The 22,887-nt window shown below is 31.5% G+C and overlaps 1 protein-coding gene across 1 annotated transcript; it reads right to left on the bottom strand.

Annotated features, from left to right (window-relative positions):
• Positions 1–16,138: 16,138 nt before the first annotated feature.
• LOC114170311 (probable E3 ubiquitin-protein ligase ZFP1) lies at positions 16,139–17,220 on the bottom strand. Its single transcript, XM_028055793.1, has 4 exons — positions 17,016–17,220; positions 16,635–16,906; positions 16,382–16,525; positions 16,139–16,273 (listed from the first exon to the last, which is right to left on the bottom strand). The coding sequence occupies exons 1-4, from the start codon at positions 17,218–17,220 to the stop codon at positions 16,139–16,141; spliced, it is 756 nt and encodes a 251-aa protein (XP_027911594.1).
• Between the last annotated feature and the right edge of the window lie 5,667 nt (positions 17,221–22,887).

The raw sequence follows: 22,887 nt of genomic DNA, 5'->3' as shown, positions 1-22,887 counted from the left end.
AAAACTGTAAAACGTTAATAATAATCATAATATTTATTAAAGGAATAAATGACCACCTAACATTTCCGCAACAGTTACGCCATGCTGTGCAGGTGCATTAGATGTGCATTTATGTGCATCTTGGTGAAGCTGGTTGTCGAAATCATTCATGGTTCATGGAGTATGAAGCATTGGTGGAAGGGGAGTAGACACCACTTCAGGCAATGAAACAAAGACATAAGGTAGGTGCGAAATAAAGGTGGTGGATAACTTTATTTCTGCAATAAGTTAATGAAGGGCAATATTGTCTTTTACAACGTTTAATCTTTAAAAACAAAATAAATAATCTCAGCCTACAAATAGAAGCAACAAATTGAATGCATTCACTATCCAGCAATGCTATTGTACCCACATGTAGCTTGTTTGAAACTTATCAAATTAACTTGTCCAATTGTTCAAAATATTATTGTACATTGATATTGTTTGCCTTTTGTGTTAGTAGATCATTTTGTGAAAAAAAAGAATTCAACAAGATTGAAGACTAGTAAAGTGTTGATGGTGGCGAAGATATTTCAAACTCTTATCTGGTAGCAATTTACACAAATGGAGAAATGAAAGAATGTGAAGATGATGTTCACTTTCAAGGTCCAACTCCAATTCTATTCTAAATTGCATACAACACCACATTACGCAGTTTGAAGGAGAAAGTTTGTCAATGTTTGCACATACCATATGGTAATAACATTAACAAATTATGTTTCCAGAAACCAATGATGAATGAAAATTTGTGTGTAATTTATAGTGTTGTTGACTTATCTACTAATGACGAAGTTATCGCAATGATGTTGAGTAAGCCCACATTTCCAATTAACACGATTATTGAACTTTTTGTCACCTTCACAAGGTCACCAGGTAAAATACTTCGTCTATAACATAGGACACCACATTGTTCTACATTAGACGTTAAAGAGAAATAGCGTAGGAGAATGATACTTTATTTTGACGAACATCTAAATTGGGCAACTATATTGGAGTGCCTATACGGACACAATCTAATGTTCAGATTCAATGTAGTTGTGTACATACCCATCCCCCACGACTGCACATTCGTTCACCTATTGGACAAAATCTCACATGGAATTAGGTGCGGAGGTCGGAAAGAAGTCACTGAAATTAGCTACCGTCGCGCGGTTAAAGTAATGAAGAATTGCTTGTTTCATGATATATTTGAAATCAAATGTGATTGCGATGTAGTCCAAATGATTCAAAGGTGTAAGGATGTCCAACGTATATAGTAATGAAGAAGTCACTGAAATTAGCTACCGTCGCGCGATTAAAGTAATGAAGAATTGCTTGTTTCATGATATAGTTGAAATCAAATGTGATTGCGATGTAGTCCAAATGATTCAAAGGTGGAAGGATGTCCAACGTATAAGTAAACATGTCATACGTCCACACACTTCGACTAACATAGAATTGTTCATACAAACAAGGGACATACGTCCACCAACACCACAAGAATATTTCGAAGATATCCAACCTTGGTTGTATAAGAATGCTATAGAAGGATTATCACAAAGAACCAGATTGGATTATCTTTAGTTAGCTCTTTATTTACTTTTGTAAAAAATCATCAATATGTCCATCAAAGTTGTGTTTGTTGTGATAAAAAATATTAAGACAATTTAAGACCTTAATTGAATGTTTGTCAGTGGGATTGAAATATTTAAATTAATTAATATGAGGATTATCACGAAGAACCAGATTGGATTATCTTTAGTTAGTTCTTTATTTACTTTTGTAAAAAAATCATCAATATGTCCATCAAAGTTGTGTTTGTTGTGATAAAAAATATTAAGGCAACGTAATACCTTAATTGAATGTTTGTCAGTGGGATTGAAATATTTAAATTAATTAATATGGCATAATGCCACCATTTGCGTTTCCAATTGAACCAATAGAATGGAGCACTGCATTGGAAACCAAACGTCATAATGACGTTCAATATTGTGCACAATTGTTTTGTTCAACCACAACAATTGCCACCTAACAAATTTAAATGTGATCATCCGTTTTAACTCATTCAATGCTCGTTAATTTGTCTATTTAATGTGTTTCGTATGGACTTTGGGGAATTCAACTACTCCTTACGCACACTGTGGGAACTCATCTCGCTATCTCTTTTTGTTTTTACATTACTTATGGACCCACATTCTTGTTCAGAAATGGCATCCACGGAAAGCATCAATATATTATGGACATTCAACACAATTCACGTGGCCTATGTGGTAAGTACACTTAAGGACCCATAAATTAATGTTTTTATGCACAAATATTGTGTTTCCAATTGGCATCACTGTTGTTTTTTAAAATTACAACGTTGTATATATTGATCACCATTTTGCGATTGCTTTCGAGGATGAACTGGTTGAGGAATGGGAGTTAGTCGACAACAAAGGCCAAATCCACTTTGTGACCTATAACATGGATGTCGAGTGTCCCAAAATCACTCATGGGTGGATGGACATTAGGAGAGATTTTCACATTTCCGGTGACTATTATGTCCAATTCCGCTATACAGGGAACAACCATTTTGAAATCACTGTCTTTCTAGGGACATGTACTGAACTTAGCATACAGAGGTATTTGCACCATGCCACCACTGAGTTTCATGATACAATCTTTTGTGTGAGGTTGACCAAATATCAAAGTCGAGACTCTCATCTGGTATATGTCATTTTCATGAATATTATTTTCATTAATATTAAGGTCACATTAATTGGGAAAATGAACATTTTTTGATGATTTCTGCCAACCAGGACCTTAACATCAAATTTGGTATCTTGATTAGATGCAAGCATATCAATTAGATCGTTCTGAGTGGGCCTACCACTGTTGTGGTATTCAAACTTTTAATTTCAGATTCACCTAGGTCCACCAATATTAGGAAGGGCTGGAAGGAATTTTGCAATCACCATCAATTAAAAGAAGGAGATCGTGTGTTCTTTCAAGTGGATCACGTTGATGCTGATGAATTCATTACAGTCTTTGTCAATAAATGTTTATGTGACGACTAACTAAGATGTTGAAACATTTATATGTGATGTAACGTATGTTGTTAAAGTTCTTTGTTAAATAAGATATTTCTGTTATTTGGTGAATAAAGTCCTAGTTTGTTCACCTTATGTCATAACAAGTATTTTTTGTACCCATTGTCTCACAATAATTATAAAGATCTATATTGATGTTCTAAATTATATGTATTTTTCTACTGTGACTAACAATGAACTTAAAAAAATACCCAACATTTGTGTTCATAAAGTTAGGTATATTCTTCTAGCTATATAATTATCTTTTTGAAGTATAGATTTAGTACAAGGAGTACTGAAAGTGTTTTTCAACTGTCTTTTTACAAAAAAAGTGGTATGCACCTAATGCAAACCAGATTGAAATGTTTGGATTAACGTAATATCATCAATAAACCTCTCAATCAAGTCACTGAAATTGAAATTAAAAAGAATTCACAATATTTATGTTCGTAAAATTAAGTATATCCTTTTTGTTATATAATTGTCTTTTTGAAGTGTAGATTTAGTATAAGGAGTACTAAAAGTGTTTTTCAAGTGTCTTTTTACAAAAAAAATTGGTATGTACCAAATGCAAAACAAATTCAAATGTTTGGATTAATGTAAAATCATCAATAAACCTCTCAATCAAGTCACTAAAATTGAACTTACAAAAAATTAACAACATTTGTGCTCGTAAAATTAAGCATATTCTACTGCTTGAATAACTGTCTTTTCGAAGAGTAGATTTAGTACAACGAGTACTGAAAGTGTTTTTCAAGTGTCTGTTTACAAAAAAAATTGGTATGCACCCAATGCAAAACATATTCAGATGTTTGGATTAACGTAGAATCATCAATAAACCTCTCACTCAAGTCACTAAAATTGAATTAAGAAAAAATAGCCAACATTTGTGTTCGTAAAATTAAGTATAATCTACTGCCTGTATAACTGTCTTTTTTGAAGTGTAGATTTAGTACAAGGACTACTGAAACTCTCTTTCAGGTCTGTCTTCACAACAGATTTCGTTTGCCATCAATGTCAATCAGATTGAAATGGTTGGATTAACATGAAATCATCAATAAACCTATCAATGTAGTAACCAATTAACTTCAAAAAATTATTCAACAATAGACTTAGTAAAAATATACATATTCTTGTGCCTAAATAACTGTCTTTTTGAATGATACATTTAGTACAAACACTACAAAATAATTCGATTTTTCACTTTCAAATCTGGCTTGGCAAACAATTTGGTTTGTCCTCAATAAGTTACCAATATATTTGTGCAGACAATCATAAATTTAGCACACATTTCACTGGACAATGTAAAATCATAGTTTCGAATAAATGTTATCAAAGCATTGAATGCAATTGTTAACATTATGGACAAATTTCGGACAGATTGCAACTCAAATAATATTTTTGAATCAAATTCAAATGCATTAATATGGCATATATATTCCTGAGCAAATATTAGTGTCTATTTCATCCAAGGTTTGCGAACAACATATACAATAAGTACATTCATTTCCTGCGTCTAATTCATTCTAACTATACATATATACTTTTCTGTGCATCCTATTTCTCAAAAACCATGTTCTTGCATTCGATCAAGGATATGCCCACATTCATAACCTTAGTCTCCAAAACAGTATAGTCACAAAATTATGTGGTATGCAAAACCATGAACTTCTCCATTTACAACAGCTATTTCTTAATGAGCATATCATAGTGTTGAATAACATCATCCATGTTATCATTATCTTCATGTAAAACCCAATCACAAACGAATTTCTGCCTCATTAATTGCAGCTCTTTCTAAAAACAACAACACGATAATGTTACCAAATATGATGTTCAAAGATAAACACTTCAAAGATAAGCACCTATTATATATCTAAACTTACAGTAGTGTATTCAAACATAGTTTTGCCGTCGAATCTGGTTACACTGTCCCACATCTTTATAAATTTCAATACAAGGACCCCACAATCATGACTGCAAAATCAAATAATGAAAACAAAGATATATAAGACATGGTAAATTCAGACTTCCTTAAGGTATGGTAAATTCCACTGATTAACAAATAACATATAAAAAGTAACCCGTTAGGTTGAATTGGAGTGTCCACAGTCTGCACTTCAAAAGATGGTTTGCTGTCCGAATCATAGTTTAATAACATAGAGAAAAACAATTTCATGTTACGGGTCTGCAATATAAGTTGGACATATTATGGGAAATAGTATAGGAAATTCAAAATGTAATAAAGATATACAATTTCAACTTACAATACAATTGTCTATACTTGTGCGGTTCTTTCTACCATGTCCAAGGGAATCAAACACAAAAAATTTCATTGTCTTACAGTTCACACACTAACACCACCAATGATCATCATGGAAAATTGAAGCAAACAACTAAAAAGCACATACAAAATTTATTTGTTTGTCATACATAAATAACAAAATGGACCAACTTCCATGGCAACAACAACGGAATATACAAGACTAATAAAATTTATACAAAATCAACGCTAAGGATATCTTGCATGGCAACCAACTAGCTACACAAAAACATATTGTAGTCGCTTAATTTCCAAACACGTTTGTTTGCAACTTTTTTATTGTTGTCATGTAGAACAAAATTCTGCATTGGACAAAGCACTTTGTCAATTTTAAAGAATTTTTATGAATATATCAAGTTCAACTAAATATGATAATAATACCGTGTACATGAGATTCATTGAGATTCTTTACAGCCGTTGATGCAACTTCCTTTCATTATACATAAGAATATTTGTTGCAAACAATACAACCTACAACAACACATTAGTCTACAATTAAATTATTGTACATTATAACTTAATTACTAACATCAAGACGTAATTTAGGCTATTACCATGTTGCATACGTGACCCGTTGGTCGAAAACCCATACAATCAGGGGTCGTCAATATTTGACCCTTTATATTACAAACAACACTACAAAATAAAATTAATGACTATTAATAATTTAAATAAAGTAAATGAAGCTTATATCAGTAAAAGAAATGGTGTACCGATAAGGACAATCAAGACGACTCAACGTCATGTACAATTTCATCGCATCCACACCCAATGAATTACAATGAACTTGAATGGGTTCACTTATTGCTACTGTTGGAACAAACTCAGTAGTCTCGTAATGATATCCATCAAAGTTAACAATTACTACTTTAAATGGAGTATATTCTTGTTTAACTTGTACCTTCTTAACACCCTTCTCTCCACAGGCTTCAAAATCCTTACTCATGTGAACATCATCATGAACTTTATCTCCACTACCTTTTGTCGCATCATCAAAACAAGAAGGTTTTTCTCCACTTCCTTCAAAAATATTAGCCTTATCATCTCCAACATTAGGCTCTTCTTGGGATGACCATTTACCACGTAACAATACTTCATCCTACAACATCTTCAGCTGCTTCTTAATGGCAATTATTTCCATTTCATTCATTTTCACTTTCTTCATGCAAGTATCCTCAAAATTAGATTTAGCACTATCATCGTCATCTTCAATGATTTCTTCACCGTCAATATTTAGTGCAGCTCGAACAATTGGATTTGATCTACATTCAACCGTTAATGTCCAATCCCAAATAACCTAAAAAATATTTTAAAAAAACAAGAACAACATAATCAATGATGTTAAAATAATGAATATAACCAAATAAATACTTTTAAATCACAAAATCCATTACCTTCAGTTTAATCAAAAGTCTCTCAATGCTTGTTATCCTTAACTTCAAACTTGGTCATCGCAAAATTTTTGGGAAAACAATTTCCCTATTGGGTCCGCCTAATCCAAGTCGCTCAAACGCCCAAATCTACAACATAAGACATAAATGAATCAAATATAAACAAAACAACAATTACTAAATCTCAAAATAAAGAATACATAAAAACATATTACCTATAAGACCACGACGCAATTAGGTAAGGTTATGTTATGTTGATTTTTTTGCTTGCAATCGACCAAATGTGCACGACTTAGTCCATTAACCAAAAATGTGTGAACTGCACCACCCCAATTGTAGTTCATCAAAATATCAATATTGTCTAATATCCTAAATGGAATGTTACACACACATTTTGAATTTCTTGAAAAGTACAGGACAACAAAACACAACAATATATACAATCGACAAACATTGTCAACATCATTATGCTCAGTACCTATTGTACAACTAATTAGTTTAGTAATACCTTTGATTGTTATACTTTCACAACTAAAAAGTGAACCAACACAACCACAACCATAAGCATCAAACTCAACGTCTTCCCCAACTACATTCAAATCCAAGCTCATACATACATAAACTACGCCAAAGGGGACAAGACGTTGGTAGATACGAAAACATTGTTCATATGAATCCCATCGACGAACCATCTGTTGTATTAAAGGAGTACATATATCTAAGGATCTCTCCATCTCCAAACACCATTTGAAAGGTGCCACTCCAATACATGAACGGTGTGCATCCGTCAACAAATTATTCATTTGAAAATTATATTTTGTGTCCACAAAATTAAATAATCGTACATTTCAATGAAATCAATAAAAGACACTGCATTATTAACTATTCATATCATAATTTGAAATTTTGCATGCAAAACCTTAATTCAACACACTCACTCGTTCCTCTTCTACGACTTTCTCTTTTCTACTCTTTCCACCCATGCTTCATCAACAAACCTATTAAATATCATAATCATACAATGTCTAACAATCAACAACGAACTACATTCAAAAAAACAATCACTTCAGAAATTAAGGAATCACAAAATACTCCATTAGAAAACCCCACTAATTAAATACAATCTTAAATGTACAACAAAGAGCACAAATACTTACGCCTAAACAACAACGAAACACACCATGTTCAATTGTAAATGATGAACGTACCAACAACGAAGTCAAAAAATTCCATGATTCTACTACGAAAGCCCTATTAGATGACAATGAACACAACTTCAACACCAATTTTAGGGCGATTCATCCGCACATTCCTGTTAAAAAAAATCATTTCAAATGCAGATTACTCGTTCGACTATGGAATAACAAGCTTACATTCACTTACCTTCATCAACTAACCATTTCGGGAATAATAGGCTTCAAAGAGGGGTTTCTGACAAAAACCTAGCGGCCAACGTTGATTGTGTGAAAGGGCTTCAATGAAGCAAAAATACGGTGACGAAGCCTGCGACCAAGCCTTGCGCCCAACGGTACCAACCAATTTCCGGCAAACCAATGACGTCCAACAACCCAATCCACTCTCGATTTCTCCGCTCTCCGCTCCAATTGCTACCTAGACCAAATATAACGAGAATAAGCTTTGTGGAAGAAGAAGCTTTGTGGTAGAAGAAGGAGGGAAAACATCTCTGCAAACTGTTCTTCTTTTACGCGAACATGTCAGTTAATTTTTTTGAATATCTTCTTTGTCTTTCACCTGCGTGCACTCCACACTACCTATGTTTGCAGTCTGCCTCAAATGGCATTCACACTTTTAAAAAAATAAAATAAAGGATGCCACGTAGGCGGGTAAAAATGAGGTCAAAAAATCATGTCATTGTATCATTATCCCAAGGAATAATCGTTTAGGCACACCAACATATGCTGGTCCAAATATGTTAGCAAGTTTGCATAAAATTGATAAAAGCATAAAATAAAAGGATTTCTTGAGGCATGTAAAAACACTACTCTTAAGGATTTATCCGCAATATATACGCAAACCCCCCAAGATACAACAGGAACATCTCGAATATATCCCAAGTATAACAGAAACTTGCAAGATAAACTCTTTAAAGAATAAGTAACCCAAGATAAAAGAGAAGAGAGAAAAAGAACAAAATAAGGAAAAGAGAGATGAAGAAGGTTCTATTTTGGAAGAGGATTTAAGCTCCTATTTATAGGTGATGAATGGATTTAAAAAATCCATGCTCTGTAACTAAAGCCTAGTGTGGAAAATAATATCCATAAAATATGGATGTGCGATCAACATGTGGAGGATATCTCGCTGCAACAGCATGCACTATCCTAAAAAGAAGGGAGGCTTGCTCACGTTGCAACAACTGCAACGCTATTATTTTTGCAATATTATTATACATATATTACAATCCCCCACATATTGCAAAAGATAAGAAATAGAAAGAAAGAAAGAAAATTTGGGGTCTCAATTAAGATGTAATGCATCAGTGCTGGTATAGCAAGCTATATGAACCAGTCTTAGATTGAGAAACTTAACACACATTGTAGTTGGTATAACAAGCTATATGAACCAAGGACACTTGATATGTGTTAGCGATTTATCAATCACAATACACCCCCACAATGCTTGTTATTATCGCTGTGTTGCGCTTATTAGGCTATACGCGTGCCCAGTATTCATGAGTGCTTTAGAGATCATGCCAATATCTAATACAAGCGGCCCCACTCGACACTTGTAAGACCCATGAAAATTAATTTATTAAATAATTAATTAATTAATAAATGCGGGTATAAAGTGCCTTTATGACATTAATTATTGTTTGATGTGTCGTGGAAAAGTACTAGCTCAAGTGGTTGAGAGTACTTTGGTTGTGTGAAAGGACTTGGGTTCCAGTCCTACGTATGCTTGTTGTGTGTTGTTTTATTATTGATATTTAATAATATGGATGAGTATGTAATTGGTATTGTAAGCTTATCATGATTGGAGTGTATCACTAACATGACTTGGTGGAATTGGTTATACACTTGAATGGTGACTAAGTGGTCATGAGTTCAAACTTGGTTGGGAATGAAATTGGAACTTTATTTTTTTAGTGTAGTTTTGGAGGGAATATAAGAGGGCAACAATAAACCTAGAAGGGGCAGCCAAGGAGGGGGTTGGAAACCATTATATAATGATCTTTTATAAAAATTAAACCCACCATAAAGCCTAATTTTGTGAGAAGAAGACGAATTTTGAGTGGGTGAGGATAGAATTGGGTGCTATTGGGAGAAGACTTGAGAGGAAGAATTAGATAGATTGGGAAATTGGAGGAGAACCCTCAAAGGCTACTAATTTGGTACCAAGATTTCAGGTTAGGGAAGCTGTATTTTGAGTATGTGAATTTCATGATGTGAATTATGGTTTTGTGTCATTGCATTCTCAATTGGAATATGATTGTGGTGAATTCGTGTATGTATGATCAAAATAATGAATGGGCTGGATGGTTATAGGTTGCAAAACCTTTTATGCATTATATGTTTTGGGTATGAGGGTTTTTGGGTATGGAATGGTTGTGAACACTTAAACAGTGTGCCTTGGTAGTTTAATTTGAATATAAAGCGTGATTTTGATATATTTTTGCCATTACATTGTGCTGGTGATGATTGGTTAGTATTTTGGTATTGTTTTTGGCGATTTGTGTGCGTGAACAGACTTAAGACCCTGCAAGTCTCGCCCAAGCTGGTTCACCTCGCCTAAGCAAGAGTTGCAGAGTCTCACTTTGAGTTCTGGTTCGTGGTTCTCGCCTAGGCGACCAGGAAAAGGGTTGAGCGACATGGTCTCTCGCTCAGGCGAGAGGCACTCGCCTACGCGAGGTCGCGGGGAGACCTGGGAGTTTTGAGTGCGACATCTCGCCCAGGCGAGAGAGTTTTGGAGTTCTAAGTGAAGGGCATGCTCACTTAGGCGAGAATGGCTTGCCTAAGCGAGGTCTCGATGTGAATTGAAGTGGGTTGCTTGAATCCTCGTTCAGGCGAGGTGTGGGTTAATTTGAGCAAAAGTATGGCTCGCCCAGGTGAAAGGATCTCGCCTAAGCGAGATAACGTGATGATGTTGTTGTTCTAAGCTCGCTCAGGCGAGGTGAATTAGCCTAAGCAAGGCTGAGGGCTTAGCTTGGGCGAGAGTCCCTGGCTTAAGCGAGTTTATGCGATTTCCCATGTTTGTGTGTGCGTGTGTGTGTGATTTGGCTATTTTTTTCCTAAGTATAAGGAGTATATGTATGTGGTGTGGTGTTTGGGCTTGAAGGACTAAGTCCAATAGGGGTCTAGGATGTGCTTGATGGTTGGACACATGATGGGCATGAAACTGGTTGAGTTTCCGTCGGCTACCAATGGGCGAGGAGTCCTTGGTATGGTGATTACATGTGTCGGGCGCACGATGGGCAAGGAACTGTTATGTTCCCGTCAGCTACTATTAGGCGAGGAGTCCATAGTATGGTGATTGCGTGCGTGCCAGGGTCCAAGTTGAGGAGGCTTGGATGATTTACTATAGACGAGGAGTCTATAGCGCAGGACTATGAGCGGGATAGGCTCATAGGGTTGGACCACGAATGAGTTAGTTTCGTGGGAGCACAGTGAAGTCCTAAGATCTAGTTCATGTATATGATTCATGACGGACTATGCGATCATGGTTGGGTAATTTGAAAAGCATGGGATTTTAGTTATGTTATTTTGGGGTGGGTGACATATTTATTTCATGTATCTGCTTATATATTTTGCATAGCTCACCCTTTCTGTGTGTGTGTGGCGATGATAGGATAACTCGTTATCCGGGGGCAGATGATTTGACAGGTGGGCCAGGAGACGCATAGACTCGGAGTGAGGGATAACTTGGGATTTTATTTCTATATTTATTATTTTGGTTTTGAGTTAAATATGTAACCCTTTGGGAGCCATGCGAATATTGTTTTAGTTTTATAAATTATGGACTCCTGTTTTTATTACATGTATATTAAACTTTTGAATTTCCCGTGTTTTTGGGAAATGGTTTTATATTAATTGAGGTATTTATTTTATTTCGGATTTTATTTATTAAATATTAGTAATATTTCTTAGGGATGTTACAACACTCATATAGGTGATTTCATCAAGTGTATGTTGCAAATCATACACCACCCATAAAGGATATGAAAATCATTAAAACTTTGTTTAAGTTAAAATTCTTACACCTCAGAGAATTTTAATTACAAAGTTTAACCTCTCAATAAGGTAGTTTCTAGCACTTTCAGACACACCATAGGAATGGACATAATTGATGTAAAAATCAATTTTAGTGCTATCAGAACTAACAAGTGACTTGTTTTTACCCATATGAACCTTATTCATGGGATCTCCAATCACAAAGGTTGGGTTACCATCACTTGTTTGTTTGCAAGTGACTTAAATCCCATTCCCCTCGATGTTTCTAATATCATGTTTCATATTAAGGGTTTAGTTAGAGGACCTGCTAGATTATGTTCTAGCTTCACATACTCAATATAAATTGTTTCACTCTTTAGCTAGCTATTGCCAATTGACAGTCACAAAGTATTTTCATTCCTGGTGGAATGTTAGCTAAGAAGTTCGTCAACTACTTAGCTTCACTATCAGCCCTTTCAAGAACAACATACTCATATTTCTTGTTGATCTAACAATAATTATTTGTCTGGCCGATCTCCTTGAAATCACCCTACCCCCAAGTGTGAACCTATTACCACTAATAGATTTTGTCTCGTCTGAATCAGAGATTCAATTAGCATCATTGTACCCTTCTAGTACAATGGGGAAATCCACTATATTCATTTATAATTTCTAAACTTCCTAAGAAGTTTCTCAAGAACACTTTTGGGATAGTAAAACTATAACCCTTCCTTATGATACTATCTTTAAAAATTCATATTGGCTTCATCTACAAACAACTTATATTTTAGAATAAAATTCTAAAACAACTTAGTTCTAAAAACTATCAATTTGCATATATCAATCATTACATGAAAAGCCATATCCCAAATAGTTTTTTTTTTTCAAATGGGGTTAGATTTACTCAATTTTTTTTTTAAATCCTTCGTGTAATCGAGTAAAATTACCTACACTACACCCCCACAATCTTAAATATTCCAAGATTGGTAAAAAGATAAATACCTTATAATATCATCCACGTATAGCTTCATACTTGAAACCCTTTTTTTTCGTAACTTTTCCTCCTTTTTTCTTAGGCACGTGATGAGCGGTTTATTGTTCATTTGACGAACTCCATGCAGTAACCGTTCATGACGCGAGTACATGAACCATCTCGGGCAAGTCTCCATGCAGCCGCCTCGCGTTCCGCAGTCACCTGTAATGACGTCGGCCAACACTAATCAGCACCAGGAGCTCCACCGCCTCGATGTTGCCCTCTGGTTCATCTCGCAAGAAGCACCAACGCCCACAACCACTACGTCAACGCTCGCCCTCGTCGCTTCAGCTCTGTCAGACTTCTTCTCACACGAACCGCACCAGATCTGGAAGTCATGCCACCGAGCCCCACTGCGGCGCTCCTAACCGTGATCGAAACCACCACTACTCTGCCTATTCGAATTCCAACTCGTCGGAACAGATTGAATTTCTCACTGTGTCACTGATCGGAGCTTATGCAGAACAAATGTCGCCTGAGTTGTTATTGGATGGTTGGTTTCGAGTGGGTTCTGCAGTTCCAATGGGAGGATGAAGATGACCGAATTGGGAAAATGAAAAATCCAATGTGCGTTCTCTCTATTAAGCCCCTTTTTCCACCGGGGTGCGTGTGTTTTTCCGGTAGCCTCTCTATGGTGCGCGTGATGTGTGTGCCTTCTGTGTTGGGGTTTTTTTTTCACATCTACAATAAATGCCTTAGAATCCTGAGGCTTCTTGAAAGCCGACAACTCGACCAAAGATGCTTCCCCACCTGGTCAGATTATCAGCGTCAAAAGGACTCTTAGCGTAGTTTGCTTCAGCGGTCTTCCTCGTGTGCTCGAATAATAGTAACCGATCGAAATTATCTTGAGAAAACTTTATTCCCTTCTGTGATCGCCAAATGTCGCATGCGTCATAGTGAAAAGAATAAAAAAACAATGATAAAAACTAATTTCATTTCACTTCAACCGAAAGAATAAATCATTGTTAGTAAGTTTGCATAAAATTAATAAAAGCATAAAATAAAAGGATTTAAAAGGATTTTCTGTGGCGTGTAAAAACATTACTCTTAGGAATTTATCCGCAATATATGCATAGAGTCCCCAGGATACAACAGAAAATCTCAGATATATTCCGAGGATAACAGAAACTTGCAAGATAAACTCTTTAAAGAATAAGTAACCCAGGATATAAGAGAAGAGAGAAAAAGAACAAAATAAGAAAAAGAGATGAGGAAGGTTCTATTTTGGAAGAGGATTTAAGCTCCTATTTATAGGTGATGAATGGATTTAAAAAATCTATGCTCTACAACTAAAGCCTAGTATGGAAAATAATATCCCATAAAATATGGATGTGCGATCAACATGTGGAGGAGATCTCGCTGCAACAACATGCACCATCCTAAAAAGGAGGGAGACTTGCTCACATTGCAATAACTGCAACACTATTATTTTTGCAATATTATTATAAATATATAACAAAATATCATAGTTAATGACTTCATAGTAAGATTCCAATATGTTTTTTTAGTCTTTGAATTGTTTGCGAGTTTGGGAGTGAAATTATGTTTTCTGATCAAGGAATTCTTAACGAATTTTTTTTTTTAGTTTTATGAATATATATATATATATATATTATATTTATAACAAATTACTTTTTAAAAACCGATAATTGTTTACAAACTCGTTTGAATATAAGTTTTAAAATTATATTTAATTTAATATTTATAAATTAATTGAGAAAAAAAATTAAAGAGTAATTGTAATATATAAAATAATTTAAATATGTTAATCATGGTAATAGAAAAATTATCATAATAAAATATTATAATTATTGTTGTTGTTTTTTAAATTAATTGTAATAAATCTATATTTATTTGGTTAAAATAAATTATGTAATAATTGTTTTTTTTCGTATAATAAGTTAGAAAAATAAAATAAAATTTTAACTACATAAATATACATGTGGCAAATTGAATTCAAATCAATTTCCATAATTCATCTTATTCTTTATTCTATTAAACATCTATACTAACCATTTTTCAAAACTAAAAATTTTAGTACTAAATAATTTATTTTTTCTAGTTTTTAACTTTCATTTAAATAACTAATAATTTCAAAAAATAATTATTTAATTTGAATTTGGATTTAAATTTAAATTTTTTAATTTTATACCCTTTGGGTTTTAAGTTTTTATAAAACGCTGTTAAAGAACTTTTATATTTTGCTATATTTTAAATTTCTATATTTTTTCAAAATAAAACTTAAAAAAAAAGTCCATACTTTTTATTATTTTTTTAATTTTTTTATAAATAAATCTAAATATTTTACAATCATATTACTAATTTTCAACTTTACATTAAATTTCTTTTCAAATATTTTTACCTAGAATCATATTATTATTTAATTTTACTTTTCTAACTTATTACACCCACAAAATATTATATAAATTATTTTAACAAAATATATATATATATATATATATATATATATATATCAAGCATTGCTAATTAAAATATATTTAAATTATCTTATTTTTTATAATTACTTTTCAATTTTTTTCCCGATTAATTATTAAATATTAAATTAAATATATTTTTAAAATTTGTGTTCACACAAATTTATAAAAAATGATGAATATTTAATAAAGTAAAGAAAAAATGAAAAAGTGGGAAAGGAGAGTGAACCGAGAGATCTTTCTAAAAGTTTACTACAATTAGAAAAAGATTAGTAATGGAACAATATTTGCTCCTCTTTTATAACTTCGATCGTTATTAAAATTAAAGTTGAGTTATAAAAAATTAAAAGTATTAAAACAAAGTAAATATTTATTACGATTAAGATAGAGTAAAAGAAATTATAATCTTTTTAACAGTTTAATATAACAAAGGGAAATAAACCGTTAATAAAAATATATTTCGCTTGGATATAAGATTTTAAAAATATTAGAAAAACTTATCTCAACTCCATCTAATTCTTTTTTATTAATGAACCTCTTTGTCAATCCATTGATTTCTATATTACAAACATATATTATAAACGTGAGTCCTAAAAGGACACCGAAAATGGAAAAATAGCAACAATGTAATTTTCCTAACATCTATACAATACGGTAAATGTTGGACGAAAGAAGTATGGTCGTAGGAACAATGAATTAAGTAATTTCTGAAGACGCTTTCTTCTATTGAATTGTCAATGCTTGTGATTTGCAGATGGGACAAACATTTTTCTCATGCAACCATGTGGTTATACAATCTGAGTGGTATCGATGTCCGCATTGAAGAATTCCAATTTGGTCTTTGTTCTTATATTCATCCTGTAAAATAATGCATAAATATTCCAATTAGCAGCAGAAAGAGAAATGTTATGCATAAAAAAATGAAACTGGAATGAATAAATGATTGTGTTGTGCATAAATTCATACCTGGCATATTATGCAAAGATCAACTTCTTGTTCCTCCGAGTGATTAGGAAGTTGATAAATTTCTGTCTTCATTTGTCTTGCAATAATTTCATCGGGCAAACCCGTGTTTACCTTGCCAATCCGTTCAGCTAACTCATTAAGTTCCTGTTGTCCAATTGGAAAGAATTAGCAAACTAAAGTTTTTGACACTAAATAATATTTTAGTATGGTAGAACTCAGAGCCAATCCACATTCATAAAACATATATGCTTGCCTCATATGACATGTTCTGAATGTCCTCATATGACATGTCCTGAATGTCCATGTTGTGTCTAAGAGGTTGAGAGTGATGTGTAAATGGTGCATGTTGTATGGGCATTGAGGAAGAGGTTGAAGGATTTGTTGGAAGTGTATACGATGGAACAAGACGTAATGGATAATCAAAGTGGATGGAGTAATAATAAAAGGAAGTTGGGTAAATCGGATGGGAAAATTCATCATATCTTGGAGGACCCGTTCTTACATTCTCTAATGGAGGAGTTGGATCTGGAAAACACGACCAGTAGTCAGACACATTTGAAGGAAGAATTGTTTTACAAATTTAACAATCATTATATCTTGATTTGAAATACCACATTCAAAACATAAATTTTACCTTGGAATCCAAATCTTGGTACCAAGGGGATAGGTGTTGCAGTGTGCCTTGCATCACGAGGAGCAACTGAAGAAGTATATGAGAGTGGAAGACGTTGATGCCCAACTCTTTCATATTCTGTCATTCCATAGTCGTAGGCATTTACTATGTAATGAGAATCTATGTTACTTCCTCTCACTATTGTGCACTCATCAAGCCCAGACATGTTTCTTCCTCTGAAATCTATACCTTTCAATCTAATCCTGATATATCAAAAACAGATTGTATAAATCATAGGCCCAACCTATCCGTAATGGAAAATTAGAAACCAAAATTTCAAATATTCGATTCATGAAACAATTGAAAAAAACATCACACGACTTTGGAACCGACAACATCATCCTTGCTAATCAAACCAAACTCAAGCCAACAGAGACTTACAACGTTATGAAGTCACAGTTTTTCCTTCGTTCCCGAACCCGGATTCCCTTCTTTTGAAAAAGCAGGTGAACCCCACAGAAAGAAACAACAATGTTTCTGCAGAGAACTAAAGAATCAAGAAGGAGAGTTAAAGAAAAGTAGAGACTTTTTTTAACACTTGTGTTAAATCCATTGTAATATCGATTATTTATAGGCATGGTATTCATTTTAAGGTGAAGATTTAAAGATAATTCATCAATTTTAAATATTTAATTCTAGATATCTTTTATTTGATTTTGGTGCCGTTAATTATTCTATTTATCTTTCAAGATTATATAAAGAAGAGCTGATACATGTATTTACTCCATAAATATTAAATGCTATATCTATTTACGATTTCAAAAATGTAAAGAAATGTGTAAAAGAGTAAAAATAAGATTGCATTTCCCATATTTATGTAAGGATGACATTATCTTTTCATATTTAATAATTTGGATTGATATTTCTTTAATCATCGCATTGAATCAGATTTTAGTTAATCTTAAAAATACATGTAAAGAAAGATTCTATCTATCTATAAGAAATATAATATAGATTAGCAAATATAGAACATATCTATTTCTATCTATACATGACAAATTCTTTTTTCTATATAAAATAGATTAACCCCGGCAGAATCTTTATTATAGATGTTAACAAGAAAATATTTTCATATTTCAAATTAATATAGGGAAGTGAAAAGATTACTTACGAAAGAAATTCTGGTAGAAGTTATATCTAATTTTATCCCTTTCACTTAATTAATGCCCATATTTCATTTCATTATTACAAATCAATCAATTTTCTAACAAACCAAGAAAATAAAGATAGAATATACATATAATAAAACAAAGTTGATTTACCCTGTACATGATTTTTTTTTTCAGTTTTATTTTCTTTACAGCTACTTTTTTTTTAATTCAATTTTAAAAATTTATCTCTAGATATCCCTTTATTTGATTTTAGTATCATTAATTATTCTCATTTGTTTTTCAACATTATATAAAGAAAACGTATTACATGCATTTATTCTATAAAAATTAATGCTACATCTATTTACGGTTTAAAAAAGTAAAAGAATGCATAACAGATAAGACATAAGATTGCATTTCCAATATTAATGTAAGGATATTATACTTTCACATCTGTATAAATAATTTGGGTTGATATTTATTTAATCATTACATTTTAGTCGGATTCAAACCAACCATAATAAAATACATCATGTAAAAGAAAGATTATATTTATGTATAACAAATATAATAAGTACTTTTTTTATGAGAGATTCTTGGTTCAATATAAAACTAGTAACTCAACAGATAAGATAAAATATTTTCTTCCATTATTTATTATAGATGTTAACAAGAAAATATTTTTCTTATTAAAAATTAATATAGGGACAATGTAGTGGAAAGATTACTTATGAGACAAATTCTCCTAACAATTATCTAATTTTATCACTTTCATTTAATTAGTGTTTATATTGCATTTCATTATTACAAATGAATCAATTTCTAACAAACCCCAAAAATAAAGATAAATAAAGATAGAACATATCCATATATACAGAAAAAATAAAATAAAGGTGATTTAAACTTTTAGTGTACATAACCTTTTTCATTTCTATTTTTTAACAATTACTTTCTTAAATCCAACCTTAAAAATTTAAATCTAGATATCCTTTTGGTGTTTAATTAATCTCATTTATCCTTCAAAATTATATAAAGAAGAGGTTTAACATGTATTTATTCTACAAAAATTAATGCTACATCTATTTATGGTTTTAAAAAGTAAAGAAATGTATAACAAATAAAATATAAGATTGCATTTCCCATATTAATTAATGTAAAGATAGCATTATTTTTTCATATCTATATAAATAAATTGGGTTGATATTTATTTACATTTTAATCAGATCCTAACCAAACATCATAAAAATACATGTGAAGAAAGATTTTATCTATCTATAACAAATGTAATAAATATTTTTCAACAAATATATTATAATTTGTTTTATCAATAAGAAATAGAATACCTAATAACCCCAACAGATAAGATAAAATACTTTCTTCCATATTTTATTATACATATTAACAAGAAACTAATTTTCTTATTTAAAATTAATACAGGGACAATTTAGTGGAAAGATAACTTATGACAAATTCTCTTAACAGTTATATAAAATTTGATCCCTTTCATTTAATTAATATTAATGTTTCATTTCATTAATACAATTGAATCAATTTCTTAACCTATCAAGAAAGTAAGGAAAATAAAGATAGAGCATATCCATACGTACAAACAAATATAAAATAAAGGTGATTTAACAACTACTTTTTAAAAATTTAATTATGGACATTCTTTTATTTAATTAATCATTTTTTTAACATTCTTAGAGAGAAAAGTCTTGTTATTTTTATTTTTATTACTCGTATGTATTCATTTCTAAAATTAAAAACAATATAGAGTTGAGAACTGAAAAAACACTTGTTATGAACTAATGTGTTTGTTATGGTTATAATTAAATTAGCCTCAACTAAGTCTAAAAATTTATGTGCATAATTGTTTCTATTTTTATTGGTAATGGAAAATTGAAATTCTGGCTCATTGAATACTTTGTTGTGATGTCTAAAGCTAATGTTTTTCCTATTATATTAATTTATGATTTAAAATCTTCTACTCTCACAATTGATAAAGATGTTCTAAACCACCTATATATTTTAAGTTTTTGTATGAAACAAAAATTATGAAATAATTTGTCATATTAAAATTACTATTGTGTTATGAAAAACCGTTGAACTAAATTTTGCATTTGCAAAAGAAAAAAATTAGCTTGATATTTATATGAAAAAAATGACTGATAATATCATATTTATGAATTTAAAAATATTGTTTATAACATGAAATTAATATGATCATATGTGTGCTAAACAAAATCTTGATATCAAAAATTGAGGGATGGTCAAGTAAAACTAAACTTGTCTTCTAGAATTTGTTTTTTTTAAATAAAAAGAGTTTTTCATGTTTATGAAGTTAGAAACTTCCTTGCTGCTCTACAAGATTATGAAGTGGTTTTCGAGTGCAATAGGATTATTATTTCTAGACATGTGTTTTGATTGATAAATAATATATTTGTGATGACTTGTTTGAGTTAAGTACCTTTATCTTGTAATAAAATATCTAGTAGTTCTTCTTTCATTATTACATATGTTGAAAATTGTGATATATGACATGTTATTATTACAATTGTTCAGAAGTTGAGAAATTTGGTTAGAAACCATTCATATTATAAAATTTTGAGGTACAAAATTAATTAAAAAAGGAAGTGATGAATATATGTATTTAGAAATGAGAATATATGTCTGTATAAATGAGTGTTTGTGAAACTCATGGTATTATTTCTTAAGTAACATCTTCATACAGTGATAATCTAATGGTGCAACGGAAGAAAGAAAGAAAAAATGCTTTTGTTTGATATAGTAAATGTTATTGTACAAGTTCTAGCTTGCCTAAATTTATATAGGGTAAAACTTTATATTTTGTTGGTGATATTCTCAAAAAGGTTGTGATAAACATCTTATGAGTTATGAAAGAAAAAAGAACCACATTTAAAATATTTCAAAGTGTGGGGGTGTCTTGTAAAGGTTAATATACCTCTTAATGAGAAAAAAAATTGTTGGTTATTTATGCCGATAAATTTCTAGAGATGTTTCCTTCAAATGATAAATTAACTAAATTTGTCTATGATACCTCTAGTAATATTTTACAATCTATTGATAATATTATTTCGTGTTTCTTCTAGTTATGACAATATGTCAATTTCTTGAGATAATTGAAGGATATATTATATAAATTGGATATTGATTTTGGTGACAAAACCAACTACTGGTTATGGTTATGTTTTAACCTTGGATAGAGGTGCATTATCATGAAAATATGTTAAAAAGTTATTGTTTTGTCATGATCTACTATGCAAGCATAAATTATTCCTATTTTCAATGCATCCTGACAATCAAATTGTTATATTTTAAAGTTTCTAATAAAAATGTCAATGAAATTGACATATGAGAATGAAAGACAAATATATTAGAAACTTAATTACTCATTGTATTGTCTCTCTTGACTCTGTCAGGTTAGAAAGAAATATTGCAAATCTTCTTATCAAAGGGTCGATGCATCAACAACAAGTATTTGAGTCGTCAAGGGGAATGGGATTATAGTCCATAAATTAGTTGCAACAATGGACACCCCGAAGTTGTTGTTGACTAAAAAACACCAAATAATTTGATTAAATTTTATGTCTCATTCCTATGGAGAGGTGTACTATAAACTGTGACAATAATAAGGTTGAGGTATGCTCATTATTATACTTATTTTATAAAATACCTCTTAATAAACCCAATGGTTGAGGTATGTGCATTATTATGCTTATTTTATAAAATACCTCTTAATAAACTCAATGACAATTATTGTAGAGGTGTGAGTCACAAACCACCCTTTGAAGGTTTACCTAGTGAGTGTGATGGTGGTGCAGCCATTGTGAGACATGGGCAAGTCTTTAAGTGACACTCATGAAACAAGATACATGTGCAAGGTCGTAACATGCACCAACTTATTAGAACCTAAAATGAAAATCGATATTGTATGTGTTATTTACTAAAACCCAGTAACAAGGGATGCAACTCAAGACAATTAAGTCTCTGCATTTTCTCTGATGGAAGTTTATAAGCACTAGGTGTAAGGCTCAAACCCGAAAGGTTCCTTACACTGAATTATAATATTTTGTTTTAAAATAATATATTTTGTTTTATTTTATTTTTTAAATTATGTGGAGGATTGTTGGAATTATTTTAATATTTAAAAAATAAACAATTAAAATAAAATTCTACTGTTACTAATTTTTTTAATGAACTTTTAATTTTATGGTTAACGACTATATTTTTTTATTACAATTTACTCTTGTGTCTTCCTCTTCCACCTATAAATACCACCTAGGTGCATGGGAAAGACACAACAAACACTAGAGTTCTCCCTCTCAAAAGTGTTATTCTTTTCTTCTCTATATTATCTCTTAAAACAGTGGTGTTCCTAAGGTTCAGAGAATCGTATTAAATACGACATTTATTTGTTGTATATATATATATATATATATATATATATATATATATATATATATATCACAATAGATAAACTTTTGATCACAAATATTTCATTCATAATTAATATTTTCCAACATCATCCAAAGGTTTACATGTTGAAAACCAAGCAAAAATAAGATCTTACATTATTATAACATATTTTCCTAAATTTCTATATCTATGTTCCTAACTAGTCTTGTCTCCTTGCTTTATCTTACGTCATTTGGCTATGGAGCTTCACTGTCTTTATGAAATGCTTGCTCAAACCGATGCTTACTTGGCTATCTTATGTCGTC

The sequence above is a fragment of the Vigna unguiculata genome, chromosome 11 (genome assembly GCF_004118075.2).
Source record: "Vigna unguiculata cultivar IT97K-499-35 chromosome 11, ASM411807v1, whole genome shotgun sequence".
In the NCBI taxonomy this organism is placed as follows: Eukaryota; Viridiplantae; Streptophyta; class Magnoliopsida; order Fabales; family Fabaceae; genus Vigna; species Vigna unguiculata.
This window is presented reverse-complemented; position numbering and strand designations above follow the sequence as displayed.

Coding starts and splice junctions, on each gene's coding strand:
- LOC114170311 (XM_028055793.1), bottom strand. CDS start 17,220: ATGTCTGGGCTTGATGAGTGCACAATAGTGAGAGGAAGTAACATAGAT. Junction 16,907..17,015: donor ACCAAGATTTGGATTCCAAG/GTAAAATTTATG, acceptor CGTGTTTTCCAG/ATCCAACTCCTCCATTAGAG. Junction 16,274..16,381: donor ATCTTTGCATAATATGCCAG/GTATGAATTTAT, acceptor ATTATTTTACAG/GATGAATATAAGAACAAAGA.